This window comes from Anopheles coluzzii, chromosome 3 (assembly GCF_943734685.1).
Source record: "Anopheles coluzzii chromosome 3, AcolN3, whole genome shotgun sequence".
Taxonomy (NCBI): Eukaryota; Metazoa; Arthropoda; class Insecta; order Diptera; family Culicidae; genus Anopheles; species Anopheles coluzzii.
The window spans coordinates 4,237,127-4,260,674 of record NC_064671.1 but is presented as its reverse complement, the minus strand read 5'-3'; the positions used below and the strand labels follow the sequence as shown (position 1 = coordinate 4,260,674).

At 50.2% G+C, this 23,548-nt stretch overlaps 2 protein-coding genes across 18 annotated transcripts in view; one reads left to right on the top strand and one right to left on the bottom strand.

Moving 5' to 3' along the window:
• LOC120956700 (ATP-dependent RNA helicase glh-2) overlaps positions 1–23,548 on the top strand; it is a 376,118-nt gene that overhangs the window by 301,080 nt on the left and 51,490 nt on the right. The window contains exon 1 of one of the 3 annotated variants that reach the window (XM_049608606.1): positions 2,846–2,857. The exons of the other annotated variants lie outside the window; for them this stretch is intronic. The gene's annotated coding sequence lies outside the window, so the exon portion shown is untranslated. Of the gene's footprint in view, positions 1–2,845; positions 2,858–23,548 lie in introns of those variants that run through there. 3 annotated transcript variants of the gene reach the window in all.
• The window catches only part of LOC120958688 (uncharacterized), a 69,157-nt gene that overhangs the window by 24,612 nt on the left and 20,997 nt on the right, over positions 1–23,548 (bottom strand). For 11 of the 15 annotated variants that reach the window (XM_049608573.1, XM_049608559.1, XM_049608568.1 and 8 more), the window contains exons 2-3: positions 2,819–3,473; positions 2,214–2,429 (exon numbers count right to left, since the gene is read on the bottom strand). In XM_049608573.1, the coding sequence (XP_049464530.1) occupies positions 2,214–2,429; positions 2,819–2,948 (346 nt within the window). In that variant the 5' untranslated portion in view covers positions 2,949–3,473. Of the gene's footprint in view, positions 1–2,213; positions 2,430–2,818; positions 3,474–4,679; positions 4,780–15,791; positions 16,220–23,548 lie in introns of those variants that run through there. The other 4 variants (XM_049608563.1, XM_049608560.1, XM_049608562.1 and 1 more) reach the window with 4 other exon arrangements.

Sequence of the window (23,548 nt, the reverse complement as noted above, 5' to 3'; positions counted from 1 at the left end):
TACTACCAAACACACACACATACAAAAGTGCGTCAGTGTGCACACATACATTATACAGCGCTTACACCTACCAACCAACCACACACCATTCAAGCACGCCTGTTACCTTGAACTTGACCTTCACTTTACTACTAATGCTAATGCAGCCGTCGATTGGCCGCCGAGAAAACATCAGACAGCTTTAACAACAACCCACTCAACATACACGCCAGAACAACAGCAACAGCTTCCATAATTTTTCCCCCCGAAACGTACATAGCAAACATACCATTCCTCGTGGAACACATTCGTGGAATGCAATCTGCACACTTATGTGTGCAATGCAGCCACCCACTCGACCCTACTACTACCACTACTACTACTACTCTTCCACTTAAATCAACTTTACTTTCCCTTTCTACACTACATCTAACAACAACAACAACAACAACAGCAGGACTCACAAACTAACAAATGAATATGATGCTCCATCACACTCTAACACACCCACCCGAAAAGCCCTCAGGCAGGAAGAGAGAACGAGAGAGAACGACAGAGAGAGAGAGGGAGAGAACAAGTTCATCAAACAACAGGTGATAAGGTTATGTTCACAGGTCATTGGCTTCTTATGCATGATTATGCTAATGCCAATCCACTTGCAATGGAATGTTATGTTGCATATTCCAGTTCCATTGCAAAAGGGCACTTGCACAGTGCTGGATAGTGCTGGATTCGTTGTGTGTATGTCTTTGAAATTTTAAGAATAAAAGTATCAATTGATATCGCTTTCTTTTGGTCCACAATTCCATCAATAACAATAATCGATTTAAAATCATCTTCAGATGCTATTGTCTCTTGTAAAACTGCTTTTCGCCAGCTGTTACCACCACTCCCCATGTATGTATTGCCTGTAGTCAGGAGGAGGTAATATAACTTTTTACATCGATCAATGTGGTTCCCCGCTCCCGACGTTTACGATTATGGCTATTATGATTGTTACTGCTATTAATACGTTTATTGCCCTCGTTCGCGCTGTTGCAGCACCTACCATCGGAGGACTATATTTGCAACCCCACAAAGGTTGACTGTTCCTTTTACAACAAAAGAGTTGGCTTAACAACAGACTCAGCGCCAAAGCTCAGCTCGATAAAATAGAATAATTTAATGTTCCGAGACTGGTGGCGCTCGTAGTCGTTGTCGTTATTCGATCGATCAAAATGAGGTCAAAACGTTGGAGAACTTCGTTCCTGTTTCACCCAATCGATACACGGAACACAGAACGAATAAACGATTTAAATGATGTTATTCTTGCTTCCCTTCACAAACCAACAGGTTGAAAATGCTTTAAATTCCATTCAACGGACTGCTGTTTGTTTAAAGCAACGGACCGGACGCAACGGAAGCACATCAAATATTCAGCTTAAAGTAGCTTGTTAACTCGTCTAGCAGCTTTAAACGGACGTTTGGAAATCAATTATTTAGAGTGTATTTTCAACACAACTAAACTTCACAGCAATAAACATAGCTTTACGCTGTATGAAAAGATACCCAACGCCTTTTGAGGCAACATTGATACCACTTTCCCGCAACTTTAATGCGAGCTAAAACCCGACCGAAAATAGTTATCCCATGCTCCCAACCAACCTGGCAGCCAAAGGGGAGCGCACCATATGTTTGCATCACAAAGAGGGAAAGCGTACACAGCAAATAGCGCGACTCATATGCATCGCTGACTTTCGATCTCGGCATCATCCAGGATCAATTGCCCTGAATGCACCATCACCACACACAACGATACACAATGCAGCGCTTAAATGTAGCTAAATTTCGGGCAGCTTTCACCCAATTTTACGCCCAATTGAACAGACCGCCGCTTTTGGGGTGAATGGGTTGGTAAAGGGAGCATCACGAACCAGCAGCAGCCAGTATATGATGCTATCGATTGTTAAGGCCCTTCCCTTCGATGGCCCTCCGCGTCCACCAGTCAGGTCGCTCTGATGTATGATATTGCTGATATTGCTCAATTTGCATCCCCATTACAGCTGGTTTCGTTTTTGCTGGCAACATTGTGTGTGTGTGAGGGACACTTTAATAATGCTGCTTTAATTGTAGGGGTTAGAGCAAGGTGCAACACATTTCGCACCCTAAAAGTGGAACAAAAATACAAACTACAAATTACAATTTCACCATTCCCGGGGGCGATTCGACGCCTAAAATTGCGGTACAGTACTTACTGTTGTGCAAACCGGCCAGGGAGGCGGCCTGAGACGCGGCCACCGCCATCGTGTTCTGGTTGTGGTGGGACATGGCGAACCGGTCGTTGCCGCTGCCCGAGCCGGTACCGGCGTTCGGCATCAGCCCACCGAGCCCGCCGGGCATGCCGAACTGTGAGCCGAACAGGGGGTTGGAGACTGCGGCGGCCATTGCGGACGGATCCCGTCCCCAGTACGCTGTAACGAGAGAGGGGTGCGAAAAGAGGGAAAATAAGTGTTTCTGTTTGTTGACAATGAAAATACAAGTTCTAACATGACAGTATTAATCAACTACGACGCTATTCTCGGGCTGAACGTTTATGCTTCGTGTCTATCTTTTACTGGCTCCAATTAACAATATCATAAAACGGTGTACAATGTCTGCACGTAACGCAAACATAATCAGCTCATTTGATAAGATAGTAAAACGTTGCAATGACAAGAAAGCAAGGGCAGTGTAAGCTTACTTTACAATGGAAATGGTTTCATCTATTCCTCTTATTATCTGCCTATGTCCTCTCTAGCACTCCTCCCTACCAACTGGATTTCTACTCCCTTCGACCACCACATTCCCAGGCATTACTTACCGAACAGTGAGGCGGCATCTAGCAGCGCGGCCGGATCGTTAACACCGGCTGCGCCTCCCAGACCGGTTCCCGACTGCCCGCCGCCACCCTTCTTATCGCCGCCGCCCTTCTTCTCCCCGTCCTTATCCATTCGGCCAATTTTGACGGCTTTATTGCGGCGGCAGCTGTTGCGCTGCCGCGGCTACTCTACGCACGCTAAACGGAACCTAACGCACGACGCACGGTGCGCCCCAATCAAAAGGGCACTGCAAACACACGCACTAATATATAGATGTAACCGTTGCTAATCGTTTGAGGTTTCGATCGCTTAAGCACACTCTCACTTAACTCTGATCGTGCAACGGACACGCACACACACACGCACACACACTTTATGCTTCAATAATTAAGTGACGCTGAATTCGCTCGCTTCATTCACTATTTCTTAGCATTATTATTATTATCATTATTATTCACATACATACACGCACACGCACTAATATACACAACACGCGCGCACATACGCACACACACACACACACTCAAGCACACTAGGTGGAATTATTTTACTACAATTACAACACACTTTTTTGCATTTGTTGTTGAGTTGGTTCGTGATTTTGAAACATTTGAAACACTTCTAGCAGCACAAATTCACGCCGTTACGCCGTCACATCTGCGAAGAAGGGGGAGAAATTCATTAGAATTGCACATGACAAGTGTAATTACTACTGATGAGACCTCGTTTACGATTTTTTTACACCTGCGACGGTATGCAATCCATGAAAAGGGTAAACTTCTACACAATTCTTAGCATGTTTCAATTATAGTTGCACTTTATATCGTCGATTCGATTATTCACACAGTACATTCACAATTTCAAATAAGTTTAAGCACGCCCGGATTGTTCCAGTTACATCTTGGCACTGTAATTGTCTTTGTTCTTGAGCCACACCAAGATGTGATCTTCACAAAACGTCTAAACCATATTCTTGTGTGTAGAAAAACCTCTATGAAGATAACTAAACCGAGCTTATTCCTTTGCCTCTCAACTTGTTCTATACCAAACAGTTCAATCTGTCCCTGTTGGTCCATCAACAATCATTCAAAGGCAAATCCTCGCCATTACAAAATACACAACAACTTGCCGACCATGATCGATACAATGCGCGACCACGACCACCGCTTCCCCCAAACGCGACATGGCGCTGATCGGCGGCACAAGTGATCAGCAGCCCGAGCAGTGTGTGTCGACCGCGGTCGACCGAAACCGCCAACCTTATGACGTGGCAGAAAAGCTCACACGTCGCTCTGGCAAACACACAACGCCACACATATGGGTGGTGTGCGCTCTCGTGGCGAGAGTTCCTGTTTCGGCGATTGTCGTCTTTTTGTTTTCGGCCTGTGCGTTCACAAAATGCAGCTGCAACGAAAAGGCACCACACCACAGCCAAGTCCCGCCGCATGTGAACAGGACCAGGAACCATCAATTCCTTTCCACCATTCCAGCCCCGCACGCACCCCCGTTGTGTAACCGTCGCGGAAAGCAAAAGCCGCGTTGTATTGGTTGGTAAATTGTGCAAAACTGCCGTTTGCCCGCACACACATTGGCCGCGTTCGTTCGTGTTTGTGTTGCTGCTGCTGCTGCTCCGCCGCGGCATACATGGAAAGAGAGGTCTCCCCACCGTCGTCACCGCGTGTTTTTTTTTGGTTGTTCGCCCTTTTTCGGGGTGCTTGTAATTGCCACCATCAGATAAGCGCGTGAGAGGGCAGCGGATTTCACCGAAAATAGCCCCCTTCCATGCTGCCATGACCACCACCACCGCCGCCGTCCGCCCCACTGATTTGGTTCGGTTCATCTGATCGTGATCGCGATTATTACTGTCTGCTTCTTTTTTTAATGCTTCTCCTCCTCCGCCTGTCTATTGCTGTTGCTTCCTCCTGCTGCTACCACCATCGGGGGACGGGGCTCTGAAACGGCACTGAAAATGGAAAAGAAGAGAAGCAACAAAAAAAACAGGAATTAATATGTTGGTGCACAAATTGTTATGCGCGATCGCCATTAGAGGGAGGAGGGGTGGGGCCGCCACGGTTCATGTGATCGTGGAACGCACCGCGATTAATGGCGATCGCGAGAAGAATTTGCTGGACGAATGGCAATCCGGTGGGAGATAAAAATCAGCCCCGAGAACGACCGCGGGATGGGGTCGGACATTAAACACGCTGCCTTTGAAGATGAGGAAGCGAACCATTTCCTACGATACACTGTTCATCGATCTCTATCCCTCTCTCCCGCACGTTTTGTTACAGTGTGTGAGCTTTTTGGAATGGGAAAAGACATTCGCAGCGCGACATCGCACATAAGGAGCGCCATTTTCTGTACTTGAAAGCCGATGCGCGCCGCATAGAAAACTTAAATACGAACAAACAGGAACCCCACACACGCTCATCGCAAAATAAAACATACAAGTGTAGATCCGTCCCTCCGTTCTCCATCGCTGGGCCATTCCCCTTCAAACATAGGAACGTCGCATTTTTCTGCAGACACACATCGGTCCCGTCGTCGGTCGTAGGGGGTCTGTGTTGGTCGCGTAGGCAAAACAACTCCGAAATAGGTGACGATGCGTCCATGCCGGGGGGGGGGGGGGGGGATGATATGTATAGCTGTTTTGAGACGGAGGACAGAGCAAAAGGGTGTAAGCAAGCAGTGGAAGATGGTTGACGCGAAGCGAACAAACAAACCGAAAGCGAGTAGTGCGCCGCAAGGCACTTGTGATCTACACCGACATTAGGGGCCTGTGACTCTAGTAACTGGTGGACTCTAGTTGACGGTAAAATTAAGATGCAAAACGCGCCCTAGAAAGAGAGAGAGAGAGAGAGAGAGAGCGCCCGCGAGAGAGAGTAAACAAAACAAGCGATTGTGCATGACCTACAAACAGATAAACCACTCCTATGATGGTAACAATTAACTAGCAAAGGAACTGTTATTTGCTTGCTTTTTAAACCCCCCAACAACAACATTGGGGGAAAAGTATGCTTTAAGTGCAACTGTCACCAACCACGCGCTGTAATTCGATTGCGCTGCGTTGCGTGCGTGCTTGCGTGCTCTGCTGGCGCACACAAAACACAGCCAGAAGAAAGAACACATCACGCGCAACTACACACACACACAACCCATCCAAGCAGCCCAAGCAAATACACCCCTTCTGTGTCGACGGTTCAACTCTTCCCTCGGTCACCCGCGTCTGGCTGGTGTGGTTTAGAGGAGTGTTTGGAAATGAGAGGAATACAAAAAAAAACGGCGTCCGTTAGCGCCAAATGACAGCAGATGGTCGTCGAGCTGTTTGGTGTGTGCGTCCAAAGGGAAGAACGGGGAGGGGGGGGGAAGGGAAGGGAAGGGTATTAAATTTCCAATCCCGGGACTAATGGGGGAAGAAACTCAGGAACCGAGCAGCACGATGACGAATCGGACCGTTTATTAGCGACACACATCGTGATTTGAGCGTCTGCCGGCTTCTCTCTGCCGGATGGGGTTGGGATTTTTGGGATTAAAATTTAAAAAAATTGCAACCGTTCGTGGAGGAGGTGTGTGGCCACATTAAATTAAATTCCCTACAAGACGAGAAGGGAAATTGGGTCGGTGTTCTATTCTGAATATCGGCGCATCAATAGCACATTTCAGCTTGCAGCGTTTGCGAACTCCAACTGGAACGTGAAACATAAAAAAACGATGCTTTTAATTCAGCGCACACACAACACACTCAATCCATCATCGAAAGGCGCTTCTCAGCACGTAGAGAGCCGAGCGAGCGCACAATGTGGCGGCCGTTTGTTCTGTATGCAGCGCCACGAAAATTGCATTTTCCCATTTCTTCCGCCCCAACGCACACACTGCAACAATCTCCCCATTTCCCCATTTTCCCCCCCATTCGTGAAGAAGAGTGCTGCAAAAAACAGGCAGTCGAGGGGGGAGAATTCAATTCGCCCAGCTCCAACCCGGGGACGGCAGTGAATGGAAGTGATGTTTTTTTTTGCTCTCCCTGTGTTTTCTGTGAGTATGTGTCCTCTGTCAGAATTACCACCACCACCACTAGGGCTTGGGATGGAAAACGCCGAGCAAGGAAAAAGAGAGATTATATTCAACCGGCAGCAGCAGCAGCAGCAAAGCGAGCTGTTCTGTGCGGTAAAAGGGTAGAAGGTGGACAAACATGATCATACACATTGACGACAACGAGGACGACGGCAAAGACCACGGTCGAGAGAGAGCGTGCTACACATCACCTTCCTCCTCAGCTCCATCCACACGCCGTACGAAATCAACCCAAAAACCGCCACCCGGAATAGACCAACAAGAACGAATGCGCGAGGCACACTACTGCAAAGAGGCTCAAAGCGCGGCAGGGTGGTTTTTGCGTACCCAACAAAGCACAACCACACACAGACACACACACACATCAGCATAAACTCACCCCGGGGTTGCGCGCGATACAGCAAGAGAGCAGAGCGCACACACTGGGGAGGCGAAGAAGGGAAGGGAACGACGACCAAGGCGAAAACTATTCCCCCTTTCCTTCTTGGTTCAGCATATAAGCGTTCCCATCCCGGTGCCACTGCGGACAGAAACCACTCTCAGAGGCCACCGTTTTCCCCGTTTGCGAACACGTTCGCACCCCTGTGTGTCCCTGCACCCGCTTTCCACCAGTGTGGCGGTTTTCCTCCGTGGTGTGCGGTGTTGTGCGCACTATGAGCACCAAAAATGTTTGTGCTCACCCCGTACCCCGATGAAACAAAACCAAAAAAATAACAAGATCTGTTCGATAAAAAACAGTCACACGCACACTCATTAACTGAAGGGACCAATGAATTTGTAGAGCGACAAAAAAAAACACCCCACAGGAGGTGTCTTTCCATCATTTCTACATTATATGTATTGTTCATCGCCCTAATTTTTAATACACAACCACAGCACATCCCATAGTGAGAGCGAATGTGTGTGTGTAGAGAGTCGGCATAGGGAAAGAGAGTATCGAAGTGGGCCTTGTTTTTTCGTTGTTTCTGTTGTTGGTGGTACTCCCGCTTCTCCACACACACACACACGCGTGTATGCCTGGGTGGATAAGAGCAAAGCCATCCGACCCGCCCCGACCCGTGCGATTACGGCGAGCAAGAAGACAGGCGCGCACAGGGCGGCAACAATTCGGTTGGCCAATCTGGTGGACGGACGAAACAAGCAACAGCAGCAGCAAACGGATGACGGCAACGGGCAAAATATATGGACGTGAATCATGGAATCGTCGCCTCCATCGCGCACCATCGCCGCCATCGCTGCCATCGTCGTCGTGAGGATATATATCTGGCGTACTACGATCGATTTGCTGCTGCTGCTGCTGCTGTTGCCGTTGTAGCCACCATCGCATCACATCTCACCGTCCGCGTTCGGCGTTGGGTCGTTTCGTTCGTTCGTCATCAGCACGCACCCTCCTCTCGCCACTCGCAGCCCTTTTCTGCTCGTCTTACGTTCTGGCGCGCTCGGGACAGAAGTGCGCATTCACGTATTTCTCGCTCTCGTTCTCAGGCCGCCCCAAACAAGTTCAACACCGTCGTGTGCATGCGTGTGTGTGTGTTTGTGATCCAACGCGGTAGGGAAAGCCTCCCCTGTCTTCAACTCCAGCAGCGTGAGGAACTAAAACCCAACCCCCCCACCCGTGGGAGCGAGGGGAGAACGAAGGTGACGGTGCGGCAAGCAAGCGGCGGCAATACACAGGTCGACAGACACACAAAGGCGTTTCGACGACCATCGCCATCGCCGTCGTCATCATCATCGAGCGCTCCACCGGAATCGAGCGAACAAGCAAAACGGTTTCGTGCTGGCGAGGGAGTTGCAAAGCAAGCCATGCCGCAGTTATCTCACACCTCTAGCGCGCATCAACCACCCCTGTGTCCACCCTCTTCTCGCTCGACATCCACGAGAAGCTTTAATTACTGTAGAAACTGCACCGAGCAAGAATAAAACGATTACAGTGCATTCGGAATACAGACATCCCACTGGTACGGGAGAACTCTGGATGGACATTTAGCAAGTCGTCTGGAACTGTCAAAGGATGATGCAGCGAGAGCGCGCTGTTGATTAGAGTTGTGCGTTACCATTCATAATGCGTTCGGTTTAATAATGATGCCCCGTCGCTGGTCGTCGCAGACGGCTGACTTTCCCCGGTTGGCGCTTGGCCAACGAATCAATTCAATTTCAATTCTCAACATTGCAGAACCCAACTGGATGCCAGAGATCCGACTGTAAATGAAGGCTTCCACTGGATTCTTCCAGCTCCAAATCTCCTGATGCCTGCGCCCTAAACTCTGGACCCGCATAAATGCATTCCACCATTAGAAAGCGCGCCAAGGGGACATCTCCGAGATGGGAGAGCTGTCACATCAACCAACAGCAACCAAAAACAACAACAACAAAACCCGCATCCAACCTAAAACTAAATCCCTCTTTCTAAAGCTGAGCGCACTCCAAAAACAAAACCCAGGCTTCTCCTCCCCAAAAAAATGGAAAGAAAAAGCAAATTCCCCATTGCCAAACTCCAACTCGCAGGCCCCGGGCAGAAAAGCGATCGTCAAGAGAGAAAGAGAGTGCCTGGGCTGTGAACTTTACTGCTGCATTCGTCCGGGCGGCACAGGGACGACCAGACAAAAAGTGCTCTGTGCAGTTTCAGTTTTGTTGGGCAAATGGGAGGTACCGCGGAGGCGGCAGCAACATAACAAAAACTCAAACACCGAACACAAATTGGACTCTGCTGCAAATCCTCCATCTTGGACGATGGATGCCAGGCCGGGGACATCGGTGCTGATGCTGGTGCTGCAGCACAGCGCCCAACTGAAGGTCCCTTCTATCCTCTTCCTCAGCACCTCAGTTCCAGAAGGACGACAACTGCACTCTGTGCCACACTATGTGCTGTGCTTTTCACGTAAAACAGCAGCGGCTCCAGCGCATCTGAAGCGCACACAGAGCGCAAAACTGTTGTTGGGGGCAAAAGAAAGCACAACGGATGGGGGGGGGGCGCATCGGCATTCGGGGGAGGGTTTCTTTTTTGGAGCATAGCCCGGGAAACAAATTCAAGCAAACCCCCTCCTGGCCGGTCCATCCCAGTACAGCTCCCTGTTTCGGTGTGGAGATGCTCAAAAAACACACACCAAAACGAAACGGATAACGATTCTGGGCTCTTGCTCCCTTTTGCTCTTCTGAGTAGCATCGTTTTGGGGTTTGTCTCTCCATTCCATCCTTGTTCCTCTGTGTGTTAATGTGTTTGTGTGTCTCGCTGAACAACGGCAATACATATATCTTATAGCCAGGCCGCGCTAAAGGTACAACACAGCAGTCTCGCTCTCCCTGCCCGTTTCACAGGGACGAGGAGTGCAGGAAGAATAAAAAAACACATACACAAAATCAAGTGGAGTAATGAAGGGAGGGAAAATCAACCCCTATATGAGCGTGTCCGTACCCCCAAGCAACAGCACCCGTGTGTGTGTGTGTGTGTGTTTGTGTGTGTTCCGCGCAAACGAATCATCAATCAAAAAATGTTCGTTTTTTTATCCCATATTCCTTGCGCCAGGCGAATGGCTCGAGAGGAGGACGACGTAGCACGAGCGATCCTTCTGAACTACCCCCGGACGATCCCAGAACAGAGAGGGGTGGGCTCGAAAATAAAACACACACAAATCGAGCAAATCCCTTAAACCGAATAAAGGACAAGCTCTCTCATGGGGGAAGGGGATCAGTTCGGTAATCTAAAACGTGCCAAAGAACGCTCTGGCCGGACACACCCGAAGCTCGATGAACCAGGGAACAGGGGGGAAAAAAGGATGCTTTTCAAATTAATTTTAATCGTACCATGAGATAAAGCAATTGGCAGCCCTTGCGCTCCGATTGGATGAAGCAATATTATTCGCAATTTTACCAAGAAATCACGTCCGCGAAAGTGGAACGGAATTGTGACAGCGACCGCTGAGGGTTTGGTGTGAATGTTTCGCTATGCTATTTGCCGCACAAGACCCAACAAAGAGAAAAGACCTCTCCGTGGCGTGTACCTTTTAGGAAGGCACAACACAACCACTCAACACACACGGCGGCGCCTGGGCTGCGGCAAAAAAGGGCAGGAGATGAATAAATTGAACCCCGAACCCCCCACACATTCGCGCGGGGTTCACCGTTTTTTCCGGACTGGTCTTAACCCCCCCCCCCCCCCCCCCCCTATCAGCCCACCCTCCACTCCACGTCTTGTGTTGACACTTACCGCAAATTGTACCGATGGCGCGCACAAAAAAGTAATGCATCCGGAGGTTGACCCGTACCGTCGAGTGGCAGCAGCAGCAGTGAGGAAGCGATGGCGATATTATCGAACGATGTTCGAACCTGAACACGGAGGAGCACGCTCGGTTGGCGAAAGAGAAACGCGCACACGGCTCGCGCGCGCACGCCCGTCCACCCTCAGTCCCGACCGACCGACCGTCCACCGCCGCCGCCAGATGAACATCAACCGAGCGATGGAAACAGAAATATTCTGCTTCTACACACTTCCACCGAGCAGCAAAACCGCCAGCACAGTTCACCTGTGCGCGCTCTTCCACCGCACGGTACGTGACCGACCGCCACCGCCACCAGCCACCAGCCACTCGATTCCGATATTCGATTGGAGTTCGTCGACGGGTTCGATCGGTTGAAAGATGGGCAACACAGCCCCCACAGCAGCCCCCAAACACACACATACCGTTCGCTTCGGTGGCCGCTGCTGCTACCGGACTGAAGGGATGCCAAGGGGATATGCCGACGGGTCGGGCAGGTAGCAGCGCGCAAAGTCGAGCACAGAGCGCGAGAGGAGAAGCCAGGCAGGCAGGCAGGCAGGCAAGCAAACACGTACAACGGCAGCAGGGGCATGAACGCGCAGCAGTAGGCATCGGACGAAACGATTTCCCCCTATTAAACCCTGGACGACCCGCGCAGGGCAGGCGGGGTGTGTGTGTGTGTGTGTGTGAACGCGGGAAAAGGCAAAGAAGGCCGCAGCATTCGGGTCGGATGGGTAACGCAGGGCAACAACACACGCCACCATCGATACCCGTGAGAGCGAGAGAGCGCACGCGAGAAAGAGCGAGAGCGAGTCAACCCTCCGCTGCCGCCACCTCTTCCCGCGTGCGTCTCGTCTCATCCTTCACCTTCTTCATCTTCGTCGTCGTCGTCGTCGTCGTCATCGTCGCAGCCGGAGAAGAAGGTGAAAAAATCCAAAATGTCAGATCTGTCGCTCACTGTGTATGCCTTTGGCTCTCTCTCGTCTACCGCCAGCGCTCACCCCATTTTCAACCCTCGCGCACCCCTCTCGTACTTGTGCCCCGCTCTGCTCGCGTGAAGCGTTAAACCCACATCGATGCTGCGCTCCTCCCCCCCGTGACCGACCGGACCCCACAAACCCACACCGCAGCCGCCGCCGCCGCCCTGGGGGGAACGATGGATGGATTTGTGTTCGTTCACATCGGCAAAGAGCACCATCATCCGCAGCAGCAGCAGCAGCGCACACGGGTCGTAATGAGAAGGAAGCCATCTTTTCATCGATGCCGTCCTCGTCGTCCTCAACCACCACAGCCCCGCTCACTGTCCCCCCTCAAACAAGCGGGGATAGGACGGAAAAGCGAAGAGTACACACACTCTCTGTGCTGCACAGCGAGCGCGCATCATCCATTTTCCCGACCACCAGGCGGAAAAGGAAGAAAAATGGTACCGCGTGCGTACACCACACCCAGACCCCAGCTCCCACAGCAGGCCGTTCCATCGCATGGCCTTGCTTGGGAAAGAATGACAACCCATTAGCACACAGCAGCCGCCGCCGCACAGTGCGCCTCTCCGATGTAGTTTATCTGGTTTTTGGGAAGTGTTTGCACAGGTACCGTTCAAGGGACAGAAGGAGCTATAATTGCACACAAGACTGCAATGGACACTAGCCGTTCGTGCGGTGGTTCAATAAAACGGTGGGACAGTTGCTGTTGCCATGGTGTTGTTGTCCATCCTAGGTGTGGGAAATGGAACTGGTGTCAGATCTATGGAAAGGCGATCCAATTCCGAGATCATGATGGACATTGAAACTGGTCATCTGTTTTGAGGATATTCCAGGAAGTCTACAGGAATTCGTGACATCTGATTGGAGATCTTCATTTGAGGGCTTAATTGGATACTTCTTCTGGGTTGCAACAAAACTATGTCTAACAATTCTAAACGATAACCTCCACAGAGCCTGGAGTCATCTCATACCTCAAATGTCCTAGATATTCTAACAGAAATTGCATGTCTTTGTGCTCTCTGATGTCGCATCACAATCAATGTCCATCCAACCTCAGTACCTCAGTTTCCAAGAACCTGGGAAACTACTAGTCATCAATAGTCCAATAAATCTTACAAGGTAGAGCGAGGGCACTAACAACATCTCCTCTGTGTCATTCAGAAGCGCATACACTGATTGAAAAATGCCTAATCCACACTTTCGAGCAATTAATTTCCAGCTCTGTTTGCGTTTGCGTCCCTTGCCCGCTTTCCGGGGTGTAAACTTTTCCATCCATCCAACCATCATCGGAAAGGGCAAAACGAGGACCAAGTTTTGTGAATTTGAAATTACGGAATCGGGTTTTTTTTATTCTTGGTTGGTTCCTCCTCTACCTCAGAGTACCACCGCGCACAAAACCCAGGCAAACCAAGCAAAGTGGGAAGTGGCAGCAGCAGCAGCAGCAACAAGAGGGACGCTCACCATCAGGGACATCATGTTGCAACTTTATGCCTCTTTTTCTCCCTATTCTTCATCCCGCACAACCCGGTGTGTTGCTGTGTCTGTGTGGATGTGTCTGCTTTCTCCCTTCCCTTCCGTGCGCTGCACACCTCACCACCAGCAGCAGCCCGAGAGGTTACATTGCATTGTCTTTCGGGGCACAAACTTTGCCTACCCCGGGGGGAACCCGAAGAACCCAGGGAACGAAACAGGCGCAATCTGAGTGTAATATAAAAAAAATCAAACCAACCACCAACCATCTCCTCGTTGCCTTTGTTCCATCTCTTCCGCTTCTGCACCCCGTGGCATGGCTTGGCGTACGGACGGGTGCGCGACGGCATGACGCGAAATGAAAACCAATTTTGATTTGCCCCTTCGCGCACCAAACAAGAAATCATCGCCACCGCTGACACGGTAGGAGCTTGTTCCGGGGGGGGGGGGGGGGGGGAGATTGGAGAAGTACGCCAATCTTTACTATCTGCACAACACCAAGGCACACACACACACGCACGTGTACACATCATTCAAACGCGTCTCCCACGGGAAGATGACGACCAACCAGCCACAGCGCACCCTTCGATGGGGCGGAGGAGGTTTATGTGTCTTCGCGGATGGAGCCAGGAGGCAAGAAAAAAAAGGCGAATCGCGACCGCGACCCCCACAGCAAAACAGTAGGAGGCCATGCAAAAAGGGAAGAAGGTACACACCGCCACACAAACACACGGGCACACACACACTTGTGCTTCAGTCCATCCCCAGCGCACCGCACACAGTTAACGAAAACATTTTTGCATCTTCTTTCTCTCGCACGCTTTTAAATCCTCCTCCTTCTTCTCCTCCGCTTGGCCTGTGTGTTTCCTTGGCCGAAAATCACACACACCGGGCTTTTGATGGTGATTTTCGATGCGGTTTGTGCACACATTCACATGCACACACACATATGGTGATCATCATCTTCGTACCCAACGCAATAGAGAGAAAGAGAGAGAGAGCAGACAGGCGAACTTCTTCTATCTTCGCTCCCCTTTCCTCTTTGCTTTGCCGCGTTGTTCTTTAACGAGAGACACCCAAGAAGTTCGCGTTTTCTTGCCCCCTGGTTTTTTTTTTAATATATTTCGATTCCATCCCCGCAGTCCAGCCGTGTGCGTACGCCACCTACTCCTCCTCCACCATCGAACCTCCACCATGCCCTTGTGCCGCACGGTATGTGTGTTGCGCCTCGGTGTAAACGTGTATGCGTGCCCTCTCCTCCCCGCTTGCCTCCTGTGTCTCATATGCCCATCGGTTTGCCAACGACCAACGAACACACAAAACACAACCCCCGTTGACACCAGAAGGGACCACGGAGGGATGGACACACACACACACCCAAGAGCGAGCGAGAGAAAGAGCAGGCGCGTCGCCACCGTTCCACACCGAACCAGAGGACCAGAAGAGGCACCGGAACGGTGGTGGCAGGGAAAATAAAGAAGCAAAATATGTATCGAACACACAACGCGCGTACACAACCAACCCGTAATGGCGGCGGCGGCGGCTGCGGCGGTCGGTCGGTCGGTCCGTTCCCGGTGGCTGCTGCAACTCGCACACACGACCCTTACAAATCGCACACGCACGAAACACAATAAAACGCTGCATAAATTTACAGTCCCATTGCTCTATGTGTCCTCTGTGGTTGTGTGCAAGTTGGTCGAGGATAATTAAGGGAAAGAGAAAGAACATTCAATACGGTACACCGTGCTGTACCCTACACAATGTGGACACCACCTTTCCTTCCCATCACAGTTTACATTGACAAAAAGGTACGCACACACACACACTGCAATCGTGACACACGCGCGCACGCACGCACAAGACGTGATTAGCACCAAAACGGGTTCTGCCGCCGCTAGAGGTGACACGGGGGTCCACTGACTGATGAGCAATCAAATTCGCGATTACACACTGCGGCGGCGGCGGCGGCGACAAACAAGCGCTGCTTCTTGTTACACTTCTTCGCATCTAATCGCCCCGTCGCCCGCACCCCGACCGCTACAAACACCGAACAACCCTGAACAGTACACCAGTGAGTGTGTGCGTTTACACACACACACATACGACGCTTCTTCTCACACTCACGCGTCTTTCACCACGCTGCTTTATTCACGGAATATAAACAAATTTGTGCACGCACGGCGGCGGCTTTCACTAACCCTTTGCAATGATCACACGCACGCACACATCCATTCACAATGGAACGCCGGCGGGATACAGTGAAGACACACAAAAAAATGCTCACACTCTCACCGATAGAACTTGACATCCGCGACACGGGCCTCTGAGCTACGAAACGTTGTGCGTCCTCACGCGTTCAACACTCATCGCTCACTGACACAGCCGCGCGAGAGAAACACACGCCGCAGCACCATGGATGGTCGTGTGCGCACACACCGCTACGGGAAGGAAGAAATAAGGTAAAACCGTCGCACACACAAAATCGTCTTTTTTTTGGCCGCCGCCACCACCACCGCGCCATCGTTGCTCTCCTTCTCTAACTCTCTCTCTTTCTAACACGCTCGCCCAAACGGGCGCAGTTGTGTGTGTTTTTTGCTGCTCTGTTTTTGTTTGCCGACTCTTTTCCCCCGCACGAGAACGGGAGAGAGAGAGAGAGAGAGCGGCAAAGAGTTTGTCTCTCACTCACGTATTTTAAGGGCGATTTTTACTCTCGCTGTCTCTGCGTTCCGGGGGGGGACTTTTCTCCGAGAAGCAGACGCGCGCGCGAGTGTGCTTGAACGAAAACGGCAAAATTGGTGCTCTTGCTACTGCTCTGGCCGCCCGCCATTGAAGCGCGCACACACACACATACACACACACACACACACACGCAAGAAGCAAGAGGCATCTACTTTTCTCACAACACAAGCCCGAAACCGATATCTGCACGCTCTCCGTTAGCTAAATGTGCATTTTCAAACAAAAACAATTGGACTACCGTTGGGAGTGTGTGAGTGTGTGTGTGTAATCGTTGCAAATTTCCCCAAACTATTATTCTTATTAGATATTCAAAAACTGATTCCATTGAAACAGCAGCGGACAAACACAAACTCCGACCAGACACCGGAAAGGAAGTGCTGCATCGGCTTACAGCGCTGCTGATGCATGCATGCACAAATATTCGATAGCTTTCTTCCTGCTTCCTGCCGACAGGGGGGGGGGGGGGGGGGGAAGGGACGAGTGGAGTGTGCATGCATTCGCTTAAAATTGCAATTAAACTCGACCCGTCTCCTATAAGCCGCCGCCACACCATCGCCACACTCGCCCTTAAAGCGACACCAAGAGCATTCTTTTCTTTCATCAATATCCGCCCCCTCTCTCTCTCTCTCTCTCTCTGTCTCTTTTCCCTTTTTTCTTCCCTCTCATAGCAGCTACCAATCGAACCTAATACAAGAGAATGAATTATCGCCCATGGTTAGTGGCGTGTGCGGTGCGGTAAGATGAGAACGACACACACACACACACACACACACACACACACACACACACACTGTTCCGTGTCACAAATCGATCTCACTATGGAGGTCGAGGCGCAGCGCGTACATTCACCAAATATTCGGCGACAGTCCTTTTCCCTTCTCCCTCAAACACACACACACACGCTCTCTCTCTCTCTCTCTCTCTCTCGTTCCCACTCACTCTTTTTCACCCTCATTCCACATTCAAAAACTCAACTTGACGCGGGTGCAGATGTTCTGTGGTTTATTTTTTGTTGCTGTTCTTCTCTGCCGCTCCTCTACAGAAAACGAGGGCGATTTGTGGGATAGATGGGGAAGTTGGGAGGGGGGGGGGTGAAAAAAGTACCAAACATCACACTCACCCCCAACCCCCCCGCACACAACGGAGGAGCGAGCTTGGCTTGGCTCTCGTTCGAGCTTGTGTATTATAAATTCTACTCGACGTCGTCGCGCGGCGCTCATCTCACCGACACTTCCTGCGTTGGGAGGGAGCAACAAGAAGAAGAAAAACGCAACGAGAGAAGCAAAAAAAACACGACCATTCTTACCTTTGCGCTTACCCTTAGGACAGTCTATTTTATGCGTCTCCCCAGCCCCCCCATATCCTCATCTACCACTTTTGGAAACATTCACGAACGAGGTACGGCGCGTGTGGAGACAACATACAATTCCCTCACAACACACACACATGCACACACACACACACAACCGTTGGTTCGCCTGTTCCATCGCATCCACCCAAGGGTGCTGCGCGCGCGAGAACGATGCGGTTTTTCATCCACCCTCTCCCTACCACATACCGCCCGACCCTACCACGTACAGCGAGCGAACACAACATGCGGCAGGGCCTGGCTGTAGAGCAGCGGCTTCTTGTTCTTGTTGCTCAATAACCACCGAAGCGCCTCAGCAGCAGCAGCAGCAGCAGCCTCACCAACCGCGTCTCGCGCTGCTCTACCAACCACACCCCCGAGCTTCCTCCCCCTTCTCTCCCACCCCCCCATCCGTTTATTTTTTAATTTCGTTGTGTCCATTCTCGATTTATAGCGCGCTTGGCACAACACAGTGACGCCCCGCGCCTCTCTCCAGCGCCGCGTTCACAATTTCAAGTTCCATTTGTTCGTGCACACCGTCGCCACCATCGTCCGGTAATAAATGAGGCACCACCACCACCGACCCCGGGAGAAGAAAGAAAAACGGAAGGAACACCACACGAGGCGAACGAAGGCGCAAAAGTAGCAAAGCGGCAGCGAAGCAAAAAAAGAAGAACGAGAGGAAGGTACAAAACAGGCCGGAGAACTTGCCACAAGCCAGCCGGCAGCGGCAGAGATAGAAGCACCAGCACCAGGGAACATAAAAAGTTCGTCAATCGTGCGCCTCCCCGTTTCGGATCGAATGCCACCCCGCGTTTGCTGGTTTCCCCCTTTTTGCTTGGTGGAGTGGAGTGGCGACGACGATGACGCCGAGGAGGATGAACAGGATCACATTTTGCTGAGGCTCCTTTTTGGGAGACTCCCTTCCGGAGAGAGAATATTTCCGGTGGAAAGTGAGATCGAGAAGGTGAGAATTGAAGCATTTTTGATGATTGTTTTAGCAAACATTCCTTCTTGTAATGATGGCAACATATTTCTAACAAGAAAGACACTAGAATTGCCGGATAGAGAGATTCTGATAAAGAATCGAGCTAGAATTGATGGTTGTCAAACTCCCATAAACCTAATTTAATAGAGTTCACACATAATGCTGACCACATTCCAATCGTAGTGCCATAAAAAAGGGAAAACTGCCCCCCCCCCCCCCCCTCCTATTGGCCACTCGCGCCCGCGTCAGTGTGTCATTAGGATTATTCTTTCGGTCACCCTCGCACCAACCGATTCCTTCACCCTATCGTGCTATTTGTGAGTGGGATTCGTAACGGGTTTAAGGACCGTTCTGTTTTTTCCTCCCGTTGCTTCTTACTTTTATTTGCCAATCTCTGCCCTTCATCCATCCAAGCGCTACGTTGCCCCCGTAGAATCCATTTCCCAATAATTTTATGAGCCTTAGAAAAGCCCGGCTTTTCGCCTTAGCTCCAAGTTTGTTGCTGCTGCTACTACCCCCTTCCCCTTCACTCTCTGCCACTTTTTTTATGCAAACCAATCGACAATCGTCCCGAAAGAGGGAAAAATGTACAGAAATCCTTTTCCATCCGAAACAGCAACAAAAAAAAGGAAGAAAAGCGAGGAAAACCCATCCTAACTCACCCCTAAATCTCTCTCTCTCTCTGCTTGCTCACTCTTTCACAAACAGCAGCAACAGCAGCGGCGAAATACCCGTTTGACAGCGGCAAATCAGCCAAGAAAATCGAAACGAAATTGTCCTTAAGTCAGCGACGGACGGACTTGGTGGAAAGGATAACTTCAGTGCCCACCCGAGGAACACCCGTGAGGGCCAGAGGGCGAGAAATCGCGCGGTAAAATGAAGCAAAGAAACACATAACTGCCTGCTGCCTCCCTCATCCCCCGTTCGGTGCCCTTTCCCGTTCGGTAGCCGCGGTGGTGCTGTGTTCGAACGGGTCGGTCCTGCCAATTGCTCAAAAACGACACAGCACACACACACACAGCCGCCGCGCGCGTCCTTACCAGAATGGCGTCCTTTCTTGTAGGCTCTCCTATCTCTCTCTCTCGCTCTCTCTTCATTCTCTTTTACACCATCACTGCGGTGGGGCACCGTGAACCGTAAGCAAAGGGTGAGAAGCGGGAAAAAGGTGACGTTTGCTTTCCCTTTCCACATCCTTCCGGGGTCGTGTGCTTGGGGAAGAGAGCCTTTAAGGCTGTTAGGGTGTGTGTGTGTGTGTGTGTTGTATGTACTACTGGGTATGAATTTTCCCGGTCCCCGGGTCCGGTTCATACGGTCAGGATTTATGATCGCACACACCGACCATCATCTCCACCCACCACCACCAGCAAACGGGGTAGAGAGACAACGAACAACTTTAGCGAAAGCAATCCCACGGCACAAATCCTTGGCCTCGTGGTGTTGTTCGCTCACTCGCACACAACCAACCGACAGAAAAAAAACCCCGCACCGTCCTTTCCATATCTTTTGCCCCCAATCGCCGGGGTTCACCCGTGCGCCAGACACGCTGTGCCTTCCTTCCGCACTGACCGGGTTCGAGAGGGAGAGAGAGAGCGAGAGGGCGTCGATGGGGGTGGCAATCAATAACCGTAGGCAAAAAGTTAGCCATTTCCTCCGCAACGCCACCACCTTACCCTTGTTGGGAAATGGCAGCAAAGCGTATTTATGCTTCGCGCGACTGTTGAGACTCTGTCGGTCGCTTAGTAGTAGTAGTAGTAGTAGCAGTAGTAGCATGTGGCATAAAAGTGGAAACGGGTTCGCAATCAAGCAAAAGGAGTCCCGTACGTATGGCCACTCTTTGTGTTCCCTAGCTGTGATGAGATAGGGAGCGGTGGGAGGTGGTTAAAGCGATGCAGCAGACGTATTTATCCCTCAACACGTGTGCGTGCTGCTCGGGTAAGAACACTTTCTTTTAGCCATAAACGATCCTTTTCTTAAACTGGGCATAACACGTTGGAAATGGGAATGGCGGCAGCTCATAGCACGATGGAGTGGCTTATTTCGAAAGGAGGCACACAGGGAAAGGGTTTCTTCATTCTTCAGATAAAACGATAACAGCAATCAAGATAAAACGGCGTCCCAATCATGTACAATTATTAATCCAAAACAAATCTATTATTAACCCATTTGTTTTTTGAGCCATCTTCAACGATTATTTCGAGTCACCACACGCCACACATTCAAACTCTTTGCCGCTTGATGACACAGTTTGATTGTGTACAAAGCACCATCGCAAACTATCATTATGACGGCTGGACACTGGAGTCGCGACGAATCGTATCAAGTTTCATCATACGGCTGCTGGTTTGACACGAGCCGGAGATAGCTTAAACACTGTCCAAACAACAATGCATTTGTAAATAGCAAACGGCAGTCAGGTGAATGATTGAAATCGCTCGTAGGCCATAAGGACTTCAAAAAACCGAGACTAGAGGCACCACACACACGCGCGCTAAGAAAATGTCTCCATTGTGTCACCAGTTTTGCACGTAAAGAGTAAGAAGTGTTTGTTATAAAGTGGAACACACACACACATTCACGCATAATACAAAACACTCCCCAATTATAGTTTCAACCCCACTCAAACTCAACGCCAAAAAGTGTTCATCTACTGTGCACCGCAGCACCGCACCAACAACTATCCACATCCGTTGCTGCCACACTACCCCATTGCCCATTATTACGATGTCGATGTCGTAAACGATAAACATACTTTCACGCGATAGCATTCCGATCACGTTTCGAGAGCAGCAAAACAAAACACTCAAACCCAAACGAAGCGGACACTGGGGGGGACTTGCTGCCACGAACGGCAAATGCAGACAACGAAACGTTTTGGGTCGCTGAAAATGAAGGAAGAGCAACACACAAAGCAAAAGATGCTAATAAACTGAAGGCTATAGGGTGGGGGGGGGGGGGGGAGTGAGTGTGGGGAAGGAAATATGACTCCCCTTCCCCTTCCCACAACAAGGTAGGGACGGGTCCGGGGGCACAAGTGTGTCATATGTCACGGGGCTAATTATATCGGTATGAAATAGAACCGTTTTTGCAACCAAAAGTTTGGAGCGGCTCCGGTCAAGCTAATGAGTGTGTGTGTGCTGGTGGTAGTTTGTGCCATCAATCCATTATCCTCCGGCACCAGATTCATGTTGGCAAATGAGGTAAGACTGTTACCTTTTTATGCATTAAATCACAATTTAGTGTTTATACATATCCCAGCAATACATAAAGCCAGCATTAGTTAGTCTTCTTTTAACGACAAAGTGGATTCAAAGTAAACGCACAAACACACCGGAGGCCAAAACGATTAGATACGAATGGATGATTTTGATAGCACATTTATCTTTACAGCCTTTCGGAAACGTTGGTTGACTGTGCTGTCCATGGTCCGTGATGCTACCAACAACCCTTTTGGAAACGCGATTTAAATACGAAATGGGACGCTGCTAAACGACCAACCAAAACGTTCTCCCGAGTGTATTGATTACATTACACTTTCTTCACGCTTTTCTGTACAAATGTTTCATAATACACTTTCCACCTTCAATTACACACAGCTCACGGAAACTCGTTACCGGTGCGTTTTGGAAAAATATACAATTCATTGTTTTATTGCATATTTTTGCTCACGAAAACAAGGCACAACAGTAGGACTAAAGTTACTGTGGCTTTTTTTTTTGTTTGAGCTGAAAGAGGAGGAGGTTACGTTATTCCAACAGACCGAACAGAAGACCAGCGCTACCAACCGATAAATACCCCCGCGCTTTCCGAATGGGGCGAAACATACACGCGCAAGTAGAAAGATCGCGATCGCCACCACCAACAGCACCAACACAGAGCACACTACCTTCATCTCCACCAACTCCCCCCTCCCTTTCACCTTTCAGATTGAACATGAATAAAGAAGCAGAAGCAGAGGAAACGCCACGAGCGGGTTAATGCTTCACCGCTGAACCCGCTGCTACCGGGGACGGCGCAGCAGACGAACGGCGACACATACTTATGACGATTCCGGCCAGGCGGAACCGAATCCAGTAAACTCCAACGCATCACCCGCGCGGAATATGGGCTGGAGGGTAACGGCACTGCTAGAAAAGACACGATAATTACGGAATGTGGCTACGGTGTGTATTAAGCCGCCTTCAGTTCGCGTGGAATGGTGGGTGCCGACACATACACACAAACACACACGCGTGGATCCGTCCGTCCAAATGGCATGCACAGGCCGCGTGTCGGTCAGCGACATGGTACGAGATTTGGGAGGCGCACAAGATGCTTTACTTCTTCGCTCGTGGAGCAAGAGAAGACTGTGGACGAGGCACGGATTTTAAGTGTCGCTGTGGCCACGTGATGATGAAGCGTATTTTTTGCGAAGTTTAGTGGTTGGGCGAGAAAGTAATTGCAAAAAGCCATTAAAAACTGGGGGAAGCAAAAGTGAGAGAAAGATGTAAATGTAAGTGCCAGGCACTATGATTAGCCAATATTATGCAAAACAGGCGAAAACATCACACAGCGAGCGGCATAGAAGGGGGGCCAATAAAATACTGCAGTAAATCGAATGTTCATTGAATAGGGCCGCCACACAGACACCACATCAGAGCTAACAGTTGGAAGGAAACATCACCTTCACCGTGTCTTTATAGCTATTTAGAGGATGTTGCAGGGAAATGCACCTCACACCACGATTAAAGCAAATGCAATTACATTTTTAATTTCCATCTTCACACCAATTGAATACGCCAGCTGTGCGACTTGCAAAGGCATGACAATAACAAAAGATTTACCTTACTCGTACCCTCATTTCCCCTACAATAGATTGAGGAAGAAACAATCGTCATGAAATG